The sequence below is a fragment of the Sander lucioperca genome, chromosome 2, assembly GCF_008315115.2.
Source record: "Sander lucioperca isolate FBNREF2018 chromosome 2, SLUC_FBN_1.2, whole genome shotgun sequence".
In the NCBI taxonomy this organism is placed as follows: Eukaryota; Metazoa; Chordata; class Actinopteri; order Perciformes; family Percidae; genus Sander; species Sander lucioperca.
The window spans coordinates 1,040,001-1,052,122 of record NC_050174.1 but is presented as its reverse complement, the minus strand read 5'-3'; the positions used below and the strand labels follow the sequence as shown (position 1 = coordinate 1,052,122).

General features: G+C 43.0%; 1 protein-coding gene across 2 annotated transcripts in view; it reads right to left on the bottom strand.

The window, feature by feature from the left end:
• Positions 1-6,082: 6,082 nt before the first annotated feature.
• The window catches only part of si:dkey-31c13.1 (uncharacterized protein LOC100002197 homolog), an 8,968-nt gene continuing 2,928 nt past the window's right edge, over positions 6,083-12,122 (bottom strand). The window contains exons 3-5 of one of the 2 annotated variants that reach the window (XM_031305125.2): positions 9,172-9,291; positions 8,812-8,964; positions 6,083-6,588 (exon numbers count right to left, since the gene is read on the bottom strand). In XM_031305125.2, the coding sequence (XP_031160985.1) occupies positions 6,241-6,588; positions 8,812-8,964; positions 9,172-9,291 (621 nt within the window). In that variant the 3' untranslated portion in view covers positions 6,083-6,240. The remainder of the gene's footprint in view (positions 6,589-8,811; positions 8,965-9,171; positions 9,292-12,122) is intronic. The other variant, XM_031305126.2, reaches the window with a different exon arrangement.

Here is a 12,122-nt window from a genome sequence, read left to right as displayed (position 1 = left end):
AAAATAGTCGTGCGAGAGAAAACTCAGATTGGACAGATAGTCTAGCTAGCTGTCTGGATTTACCCTGCAGAGATCTGAGGAGCAGTTAACCATAGTCCTCAGACATCCACCAGAATTTAGAATGCCAACACAGAGAAAGAGGAAGGAGACGAACATCTGGGGGAATTTCCTGCGGCACCGGAGCAATCCCGGAAGTGGGACGTCAAGGATAAAGTAACAGAAGGTCATAGATACTTGTACCTGCTGGTATAAATATTCCCAGGCGAGCATTTCGCATTTTGGTTTCGTTTATTCCTAACACTCCCAGTGTGTGAAGGCCTTTAGGCAACATACAAATACTTAGGTCCTGTGGCTTCACACACAGCCTCCCCCTAGTGAGAAACTAGTTGCTATAATTAACTGTGTGACTGTGTTGACCTTATGTGGCTAAAACCAAACTACAGTACAGGGAAATGAAGTCACAGCAGAGAGACAGGTTGAATCGTCTCCTGAAACTCAGAGCAGAACTGTGCAAACTCTACTTATTAAATGTATGTAGCCTATTTATTGTTTTAAAGCTGTAGTTTGATTTAATACAAAACAATGCAACAGTGCTGCACTGATAACACCTGTAACATATATAATTAGATTGCCTGGTATTTAACCGATTAACAATTAGCTGAAACATTTCCGTTGAAGCTAAAGATAGTCTCTCATTGCCAGCTCTATCTCCACAGCGCTGCACAGTAAGGTCTGGCTACACCACAGATGCATTCTGGGATAGGATTAAAAAAACACTCTGGGTTGTTTGCATATCTTTAAACCAATCACAATCGTCTTGGGCGGCGCTAAGCTCCGGACAGAGCCGCGGTGGCTCTGCTAAATAGTCTCGGGAAGGAACTTGTTTTGGTGGAACATTTGCACCCTGCAAAAGGAAACGCCACATACAGTAGAGTTAACATAGGGTTAACTGATAGATAGATAGATAGATAGATAGATACTTTAGTCATCCCGAGGGAAATTTTAGGCATCCAGTAGTTTATACAAACATAACACAACAAACACACACATATGTCACATACATAAAAATCACTCACAGAAATTTAAAGAGTGAACAATTTGTGAAGTGATTACAAAGGTCTGGTATGGACTGACCATGTGATGCAATGATAAGGTGCCTTGGTAGAGTGTGTGCAATGGTGGTAGTGCAAAAGTGAACAGTGCAGGGATTGAACAGTGCAATAGCTTATTATTAAATATTATAACAGAATATATAACAGGGAATAAGTTATAAGATGTAGTTATGACCACAGTCCAGATTGTTGACACAATACAGTAACGTGAGCTATTTAAATTAGCTGATACATGGTTAAACCTCTTACCAGTGTATCTCCGTGTGTACTTCGTCCACAGCAATCCCACCAATCACTCCCAAAACCTCCCAGTTAGAGAGGAAATGACCTAAACATGTTTTTATTAAATCTTTACAATCATTCCCTGCCTTGTTGCACCATGCAAATTTTCTCCAAAACTCGGCAGTTTCAGTGTGTAGCTCGCTAGCTCGGAGTTTGTCGCTGTTCCCCGAAGAGAACGGAGTTTGAGTACGGCAACACACAGAGAGCGGACATGTCAGGCTTTATCCTGGGAATGGACTTCGTTGACTTTCGTAGACTTTAAAAAAAGTAAAATCAAGTTCTGTCAAAATCACAGTTGTTGGGGCGGCCTCTAGCTCACCCAGTAAGAGCGTTCGCCCCATGTTGGCTGAGTCCTGCAGCGGCCCGGGTTCGAACCCAACCCGCGGCCCTTTGCTGCATGTCATCCCTCATCTCTCTCCCCCTTTCACATCTATCCACTGTCACTCTATAATAAAGGGAAAAGCCTCAAAAAATAATCTTAAAAAAATCAGTTGTTGCACATTTTGTTCTCACTTTGCACTATTCCATACTTACAATTTAGCTGACGCTTTTATCAAAGCGTCTTACAATTGCTATATGTACTATATATGCTATATATCAGAGGTCTCTGGAGCTACTCTGGGTTAAATGTCATGCTCAGGGACACATTGTGTACAGAGAACTGAACCCAGAGCTCCCACACCAAAAGCATGTGTCATATCTACTGCGCCACCACCACCACACTTTGTTCTGAAAGCAAAGGACCGTGTTACTGTGCTTATTGTGAAGTCTGTTGAACAATACCATGTCGTATGAATACTGTATGTGCCGTGTATCACTGTTAAATATTGTCCAAGATATTATAAGCAGATTGCATCGTCATTCAAATGTATTTAAAAAATAAAGTAAATGATCATAAATAAATGAGAAAAATAAAGAAAAAATATGAAAAACTTTTGCTCCTTTGTTTTTAATTATAGAAATGTTTCTCCATAAATAGATATTTCCTCCATAGCTGCAATCATTTTGATAAGAAATTCTTTTTTTCTGTCAGTTGTTTGTCCACCATTTCTTTACGTCGTCCATGCAATCTTTTGTTTTTTTGGGTCGGAATTTTAGAATTGTCACTTCTCCCGACGTTTTTGTCACTTTCTTCCAAGTTTTTTGTCACTTTTTACGATATATTTTGTGGATTTTTTTTGACGTTTTTGTTTTTTCCGACATTTTTGTCACTTTTTCAACGTTGTTTTATATTTTTTTTTTTTCTTCAAAACTAAATTGTGACTAAACTTTGACTCTTTGAAGTCTCTGATTATGCATCAACACACATTGCTCTAATATTAGTCTAAATATTTCATAATTTCTGCTTCTTTATCTCAAAAATTAGGTATAATTTCCTACAAATGAGGATCATTGTCCATGAATTCCAAAACTAAGTGTAAATCAAGTGGTAATAACTTGGTGTTAGTGGTGATTGGGTAACAAAAGCATCAAAAACAGAAAAAAAGCATCAATAGTGTCAAAGAAAGGGATATAAATGTCAGAAAAAGCGTCAAAAATGTGTTTAATTTTACGGTTGACAGGAAGACAACACAAGGGTTAACCCAGAGGAAGTTACTGTGATGATAATGTGCAATACTGATCGTCACTGCAGCAAATGCAAGATCATTACTGGTGAAAAAAAAAAAATAACGAATTCTGAGGCAAGAGCAATGAGGAGGAAAGAGAAAGAGAGGAAATCAGACAAATGAGATTGTGCTGCAGGCCACAGTGTGGTCTGAAGGAAGACAGCTGGAACAAACCAAGCAGATGACGTATTCCTGCTAAAGTCACACACTAGCGGGTCGAGATGCACATGGGTGGAAGAGGAGACATGGCGTGCTGGCTTTGGGAAGCTCTGTGGGAGAATGGCTTCCGTGTTTTGACTGCGGAGGTATCTATACTCTTTTCTTTGCGTTTGTGTGGATAATCACTTATTTTTCAATTGGCTGTAGGCCAGCGGTTCCCTCACGTTTTCCACTCCAAGGTACCCGAAACCGACATAAATTAGACCACAGACCCCGCCCTCTGATATGATTTTCCCCTACCAATATAAGACTTAGATAGCCTGACGTGGTCATACTCAATTTCTAGTCAGAATAATATGATGCTGCTCCATTGGGCTGTGATTATGGGGCGTTTCAACCGAACAGGGAAAGAAAATGCCTCTGCACTCAATTGGATAGACCTCCAACCAATCAGAGCATCTTTATTGTAAACAAATTCAACCCAAGCGCTCTTTGGTGACGTGGTTGATTACGTTACTGTTGATCATCTGTCCATCATCGTATAAAGCCCGCCCTGACAATTTGATTGGTCCGAACAGCTCTGGTTGGAGCATAGTTGCTCCACAACAGATCAAGTCCAGACCGAACTTCCCGACCTCAAATGTTGTGGGCGGGGCTAAGTTTGGCTGGCATCCATGACAACGGTGCAGATCCACCTGGCCGTGTGACGCTTCTGTTGCGCCGCGCTCCACTTTATTCCTATGGGTGACGTCAAGCGACTTTAACGCGCCCGCTAAGCATCCCGGGAAGGCGGCGCTGCATTTGAAAAAATGCTGCGCGTCAAGAAGCTGGCCGATGCCCATCTTTACGCAAATGTTGGATTGAACGTGACGCGACAAGTAGTCGAAAATCTTTTAAACTGACCTTTGTTGATCTGAAATGAAAGATTCAGCAACTGTACGGCCTATTTCTCGCTTAAAATGTTTTCAGAAACGCGTTTCGGTGAACTATTTTAATATGAGATTGTATTCTGTCCGAGCCGCCATGACAATGGCTTGAAATTCTCGATGCAGCCAGACCCACGTGACACGTTCATCCAATCAGCTGCCGGTCAGGGGCGTGGAGCATCAACCATGGATGTACGACGTCGAGACAACACGCTTCAGTCGTGTCGCAAAAATGGACGTGTACCGTAAGACTTAGATGCAGCACCCAAGCCAAATAAAATCAATGTGAGCACCAAAACTAACTAAATGACAGTCAGAGACTCAGAAATACTCTTACGATTGTAGTTTGACTTCTTTAGCAAGGTGTGTCTGTTATTTATTCATTATCTGCCTTAGCTTTTCCAAAGTTTTGTCGCTTTTCCACCACATGGTACCAGCTCGACTCGCCTCGACTCTACTCACTTTCACTCACTTTTCCATTACGAAAAAAAGTCCCTGGTACCTGCTAACAGGTACTTTATTTAGTACCTCCTCAGTCGAGGTTCCAACCGAGCTGAAGCGAGCCGAAAAGGTGACGTGAAAGCGACAGACGGGGGCGTCCTGAACAAACCCGCTATTTTTAAACAGTTTAGCCAGCTGTGTTTTTTTTTGCTGCCTCCAGCTTCTTTAGAAACTAAATGTGTCTTCTGGCAACAACACACACCTTCCACGTTCTGTGTGTGTCGCGTTAGGTCACAGCAGTTTACTGCGGCGCCGCTTCTGTTACAGTTCTGTGGAGGCTCCGGCAGAGCTTTCGCCGTAGCCTAACTACACACACACACGGCCGGCTCGACGCACACACCAGCGCACAAGTATAAACATCAGGCCACTTTTAGGATACACAGGCTACGGAGAAAGCTCTGCGCGGAGCCTCCACAGAACTGTAAAACAAACTCAAGTGGCCTGATGTTTATACTTGTGCGCTGGTGTGTGCATCGATACGGCATAACGACCAGCCACGCTGAGGCGGTACTAAAATCTGCAACGGAAAACGGACGCACAGTGTGTCGAGTCGAGGCGAGTAGAGACGAGTCGAGCAGGTACCATGTAATGGAAAAACGCCATTAGACACAGGTATGGTGATATTAATGGTCCAAAATTATGTCATATCGCATTTTTTATATTGAAAAACATCACATTTTCTTGAGGGAGGAACCCCTAAACCCCTCCGCCAAATTATGAGTCACCTCAGTCTTCGACAAACCCAGGGAGAACACCGTTTTTAAATGTTTTATTACAGAACAGAAAAATACTTTGCACATCTATTACATGAGACAGGCACGTCGGAGAGAGACAAGTAGGTAAAAAAACTCTAAATTTAAATTTAAAAACTAAATTTAATAGCTGGCAACGTTTCGGTCAGCTGATGAAGACACCGAAACATTAACACAGAGGGCCCTATTTTAACGATCTAAGCGCCTGGCCAGGTGCGTTTAGGGCGTGTCCAAATCCACTTTTTCTAGTTTGACGGCAGAAAAAAGTGTCCGTGTGCCGGGCGCATGGTCCTAAAGGGTTGTACTTAGTGTCTTCATTAATCAGGTGTGTTTTGGGCGTAACATGCAATCAACCAATCAGAGATCATCTCCCATTCCCTTTAAAAGCCAGGCGCGTTTGGACCTTGGAGCATTGCTGTTATGATGGAGGATTTGCACCATAATATTTTTATTTGTAATCTTCTGCATGTGTGTGTGCTGCTGTGCGTCCCTGTGTGTGTAACAAGCATAGTGTGTGTGCGCTGTGCACGAGCCTAGGAACATTTTACTAATGCTCTGTTAAAATAACAATGAAATGCTGCGTTATTGACTTTAGACCAGGTTTTTGTTGGTCAATGGCGCCATCACTTCCCGCTGCCTCAAGATATCAATACGCCCAGAATGCACCTGAACACACCTCCCTGTAAGACCAGCACGGCCATGGGCGCACAGGTGGGCGCAGGTGCATTTACTATTTAAAGGACGTGGGCGCTGGACGGGAAATTGACAACTGCGGTCGGTCTTAAACTATAAAGACACTTGCGTCGGGCTCTGCTCTGCTGCAGGACGGGGCCCAGTGTGCGGGAGTTCTTTGCAGCAAGATGTTTTCAAAAATATTCAACCCAATGCTACAAGCTAAAAACTACATTACATCTGCATTTAAAGCTTGAAGCTGACTTTTCTTTGCTTTAGCAGGGCGGCCAAACTTTCCAGAGTTTTTTCTTTTTTGGGGGATCATGCTGAGGGATTTGAGGTATCTAACTTGTTTGGATGGAGGTGTGTCAGACAGGGGAAGGGGGTCATCTTTAGGGGAATGACGCCTCACATCCTCCAAAAGGTCGTTCAGTCGAACAATCAACGAGTCCAGAAACGGCTCTTCCTGTAGATGGGGAGTGAGATCGGAGATTTGGCGCAGCAAGCTCCCACACGTTTGCCTTTTCTTCGACTTGCTGCCGTCTTTGGGAGAAGTGGAACTCCTGTCCACCGGCCCCTACGAAGTCACACAACAAAGCTCGTCTTATTATCGGCACTCTTCACAACCTAGGTTGAACTTAATAAACCTAATATTTTACCTAATACGAGGTGACATGCATTATTTTAGCGGGTGGAAGTTAAAGCCATATGCAACAGGGCTGCCAATATGAGGAAAATATCCAATAGCGTTGTTGAATACTACCTCTAATATTGACTGTTGATTTGTGTCTATCCTACTGTCTACTTTATTCCCTTATAATGCTGATATTTAATCAAGGTCAAGGTAAACTTTATTATCCACAAGTAGGAAATTCATGTTCATGTTCCATCGTTATACAGCCTACTGCATAACATTAAAAACATAAATACAAAACATTAAAAGACAGGAAAACAAGGACTTTATCCTTGCGCTGCTATAGTTTTTATATTATTACTATGTCTACATTATTCCCTTATAATGCCCATATCTAATGCTGGTCTCTAGACTTCATCCTTGCACTATTGGACTTATTTGCACTATACCACCATGACACACACTCTCATAGAGCACCTTACCATGCAGACTGAATCACAGGGTCAGTCCCTGCCCTGTCACTGCAAGCCTCTCATGCTTATACATCCCTTAGTACATTCATGTGGATTTTTTATTTAGTATCTTTTCTTTTATTGTCCATATTATATTGTATAAGTAAGTATCTATCTGGCAATATTACTTGAGATAAATAAACAGATATTAAAGTGTACTCAGTTCTGCATTTCTGCAGCTTTCTGAGCTCTTTCACAATGTAATTCATCATGTTACCAGTCCTTCCAGAAAAATGAGTTTTTTTGTGATTGTTTTGGGCAAAAATCCTTGATTATGCGTCACGTTTTCTTAAAAAATGCGATGGAATATGCGGGATATTTATGCAATTTTATGCGATGAAATTGCGGGAACTTGCAAAAACTGCGGTTTCCTCGTGGCTTCATCGCGGGGTTTGCAGCTTTTCGATGATGTTCACGTCGCATAATTACGTCACTTCATAACGTTCCCATGGCAACAGGGGAAAATGGCTGCTCTTGTGTGAAGTAAACGCAACATTTTTCAACTTTCAGCTAAGATATGTGACTTTTTTTGCAACGACAATGCGGGGATTATGAAATCAACCAAGCCCAGCATATTTTGCGCGGAAATCAGCAATTTATGCGGCGAAAGTGCGGCGTATTTGAAAAAATGCGGCCCCCCCGCATAAATATGCGGAATGCTGATTATGCGTTGAATTATGCGATCGCATTTCTCTGAAGGGACTGTGTTACCGATTCTCTAAGGGCGTTTTCACACATACCTCATTTGGTCCGGACTTTCGGACTTTTTTGTTTGATCCGAACCAAAATTAGAGGTGTGAAACCTCCCCCGGACCACGGTCCGGATCAAAAGACCAAATTTTGGTCCGACCAAAAGAGGTGGTCTCGGTCCGGACCAAACTGAACCATGGTCCGGTTCGTTTATAGTGTGAAAGCATTTTTTGGATGGTTTGGACTTTCGGACCAAATACAAGAAGCTCTGGCAGGCTCTCCTTGTGTTATAAGACCGGGGAAGCTCCTTTAAGGAATAGCTCGGTGCTTAGTGTGTAGGTTGCATGAGAGAGAGAGACGGTGAATACGCTCAGAGGAGACAGCTGTCGGCTATCAGAGCCGAGAATACATCAGCAGTTTATTTGTTAAGTGGTAGTAAATGTACAGTGTAGGTTTCCGTTTGTCTCTGAATAAATTCTCCAGAAAGAAAGTTTCCGTGTCTCACTTCTCAACAACACAACAAAACAAAAAGAGCCGCGGCAGTAGGGGAGAGTAGCAGTCAGTAGGGGAGAGCAGCAGTCAGTAGGGGAGAGCAGCAGTCAGTAGGGGAGAGTAGCAGTCAGTAGGGGAGAGCAGCAGTCAGTAGGGGAGAGCAGCAGTCAGTAGGGGAGAGTAGCAGTCAGTTGAAAAAACTCCGACACAGAGAGAGGATATGAGAGGACGGGGAAGCCCGTCTACAAACCAATCAATTATAAGTATCTGGAGACGCAGCTCACGTATGCGATGACGGCAGGATGTAGTTTTGTCACGTTTAGCTCTTTAGTGCGCTTGCATAACTGCAGTGTGAAACCAAAACTTACCGGATCAAATGTTACAATGTAACAAAAACATGAACCAGACCTTGGTTCGGACTTTCATGTGTGAAAACACCCTATGTGTGTCCTCAAAAGAAATGATTGCTGACCTCTCCTACCACAGGATGGTTCTTGTGCTCGTCGATCCCTGGGAAGCATGCGACGTATTGCTCCTCAAACTTCACTTCAGACGGGTTTGTTGCTAAGGCACGTCTCAGACGCCCAGCACACTCCTTCCTCTGTTTACGGATGTCATCGGGTATCTGAAAAAACACACATTAACTGATATTGTTACGACCGCCAGTCCCCCCCCCCTTGCCACCAGTTTCTCTTCAATGAACACTGACAAGCAAAGAAAACGAGTCAAGTCCCAAAACAAGTCTACACGACGATAGCATCACACGAAGCCGTCTGCTCCCGGATTTATGGCGGCTCGTTTGGAATATCGCTGAAGAAATATAAATAAATACCTTGTAATCAGGGAATCTGATTAGATGAACCACATATATTCTGGCTGGGCAGTCCAGTTTCTTCGAGTCTTTGAGAAAACTTCGCCTCTTTTTATAACAATGGTCTGAGTGGTCATCAAGCTGAAGACAAATAGGGAGAGAAGCCAACGTTACACTGCTGGAAATACACAATATATACAGTAGGGATGGGCAATATGGAGAAAATCAGGTATCACAATATCTTTGACCAAATACCTCGATATCGATACTGCAACAATATTTTAGTGTTGACTATTGGTGCTTTCACAATATTTACACTATGAGATTTTTGATAAATAATCATCAGTAATGTGGATATAATGACTAAGTGGGTAAAGGCAAATAATAGAACAGCTAGAACAGTCTGGTAAGTTCAGAAAATGACATCACTTTACTGTAATGCAGCCTTTAACACCAGGAAAACACTTATGCCATATTATGATATTACGATATCCCAAATCTAAGACGATATCTAGTCTCATATTACGATATCGATATAATATCGATATATTGCCCAGCTCTAATATACAGTTTGTTTTATTCATGAATTGTGATCGGCCTGGCTGATGAAAGACATTCCTTCTGTGTTGATATTTAGCACCAATACTTGGTCGTAGAGGCTAACACGCCGATGGTGCATTCAGACCAAAAAACGTGATCCGCCAGTTCAGGGTTGTGTAACTTAAACGGCCCGTTTGTGTGACGTTCTGTTGTGTTCTTTAATCCTGCAATATAGCACAAGAAGTAGACTTTATATTTTATCTATAGTTATCCGCAAGTTTGTTTATAGAAGGCAGCTTTATCCAACAGGAGAGAGAGAAAGAGACGAGCTAGACATAGCGAGTACTTTGTTGGTGCAGTCCTGGGCAGTTCGGTGCTTGGGTTTCGTTTTTTTTTTTTACCCTCATAGTGTTTAAAAACGTTCTCGTGGCAGTGATGGAGGCAGTGATGTTTCCTGTTTCCTGTACGGGAGTCTCACACCGCATCAAACCATAGCTCAAAACACACCGACAAGTCTGATGTCCGACAGCGTGACGCGGGGGTTGCGTTTCTCCTCGGACCGGATTAGAACGCACATTTCGGTTCCTCATTTCGTTTCCACTTAATGTGTCGACTGAAATATTTTCCCTCCGTCGCTCCAAAACGGACGTAAAAATATCACTTTCTCTGTAGTCTGTTAGCTAGCTACCGTAAATGTAGGCTACTTTTAAAATGCTATATTTCCCCTCTGGGCTCACCAGAACAAAACAGACGTAAAAGCATATTAACCATTCACTGCACGTGATTGATAGTAAACATATTACACTTTAGGGCTGAACGATTTTTGAAAATAATCTAATTGCGATTTTTTCCCCAAATATTGCGATTCGATATTCGATTATTTTTTAAGCTCTTTGTCTTCTGTATTATTCAACAAAGACAAACAATAAATCATTTTATAGTATGAACAACACACAATTACACACTAGACAGTTAAATAAGTAAAAATATAGTATATAGTACACACACACACACACACGTATTTTTTTTTTACAGTGCACAGAGAGGAGCTGCCTCCAGCCCCTCCCCCTCGTGAAGTTGCGTGCCGTGTGCATGACACAGAACGTTGCACTTGCTCAGAGAGGCTATCGTTGCGTTAGCTAGTTGCTGGTGTTCTTGCCGTGGGATTAACTGTACTAATAAAACTGTTGAAACACCGCGGCCCGCTGCTGTGGAAGCTCCCCGAACATCAGTAATCAGTCTGGTTGTTACCCCTCTCAGTGGCAGCTCCTCCACTCATATCTTTATAACGGAGCTAACCGCTAACCGGAGCTAACCGCTAATCAGAGCTAATCGTTGCCAACCGAGCCTTCAGTTCTGCGTGCCTGTATCCATTAACTGCACGTATGGACTCGAACCAGAATAAAACCCTTCATTTTATTAAAATGGCTGTAAAAGTTTTAAACTACAACTCAGAGTTGTTTGAATGACAGAAATCAGCTCAAGGTACGACGTAGCGTTAGCGTGCTAGTTGATGCTTTTTCTGCGGAGTGCAGACTGATTAGCTCTTGCGAGTCACGTGACCAAATCACAGCCTTTGCGATTAGGAAATCACGTTTTAACATATCGCGATATTATCGCAAATGCAATTAATCGTTCAGCCCTATTACACTTACAAGAATCGGTTTAGGATTTGGAATCGTTTTAAAAGTACAGGTCAGGCATCGGAATCGTAAAAATCCAAACTATACCCAACCCTAGTCTCAACGCTGCCTGCAGTGGTTCTCAACCCTTTCGAGTCGGGGGGGTACCCCCCCCAGAATAAGGAGAATGGTGTTCGCAACCCCCAGACCCCTCGACAACAAGAGAAAGAGCTGCAAACCGGTGTGAACAGCTGTTTCTACACCCTCCCCCTGCTGATTTCAAGTGATTTTTGCAAATGCTCTGATTAATAAAATAATGTAAACAAATAATGCTTTGCTTCAATGACAGTTTAGTTTGAGCAGCTAGCACTTAACCCTTGTCCAATGTGCTCTGGGGGACTTTTGGCGTTTTTCCATTACATGGTACCTGCTCGACTCGCCTCGACTCTACTCTACTCGCCTCGGCACACTGTGCGTCCGTTTTCCATTTCAGATTTTAGTACCGCCTCAGCGTGGCTGGTCGTCTTGCCGGCTCGACGCACACACCAGCGCACAAGTATAAACATCAGGCCACATGAGCTTGTTTTACAGTTCTGTGGAGGCTCCACGCAGAGCTTTCGCTGAAGCCTGTGTAATATGTGGCCTGATGTATACATTTGTCAGCTGGTGTGTGCGTCGAGCCAGCATGTGTGTGTGTACGTAGGCTACGGTGAAAGCTCTGCCTGGACTGGAGCCTCCGCAGAAATGTAAAACCAAAAAAGGCGAGTAGAGTCGAGGCGAGTCGAGCAGGTACCATGTGATGGAAAAGCG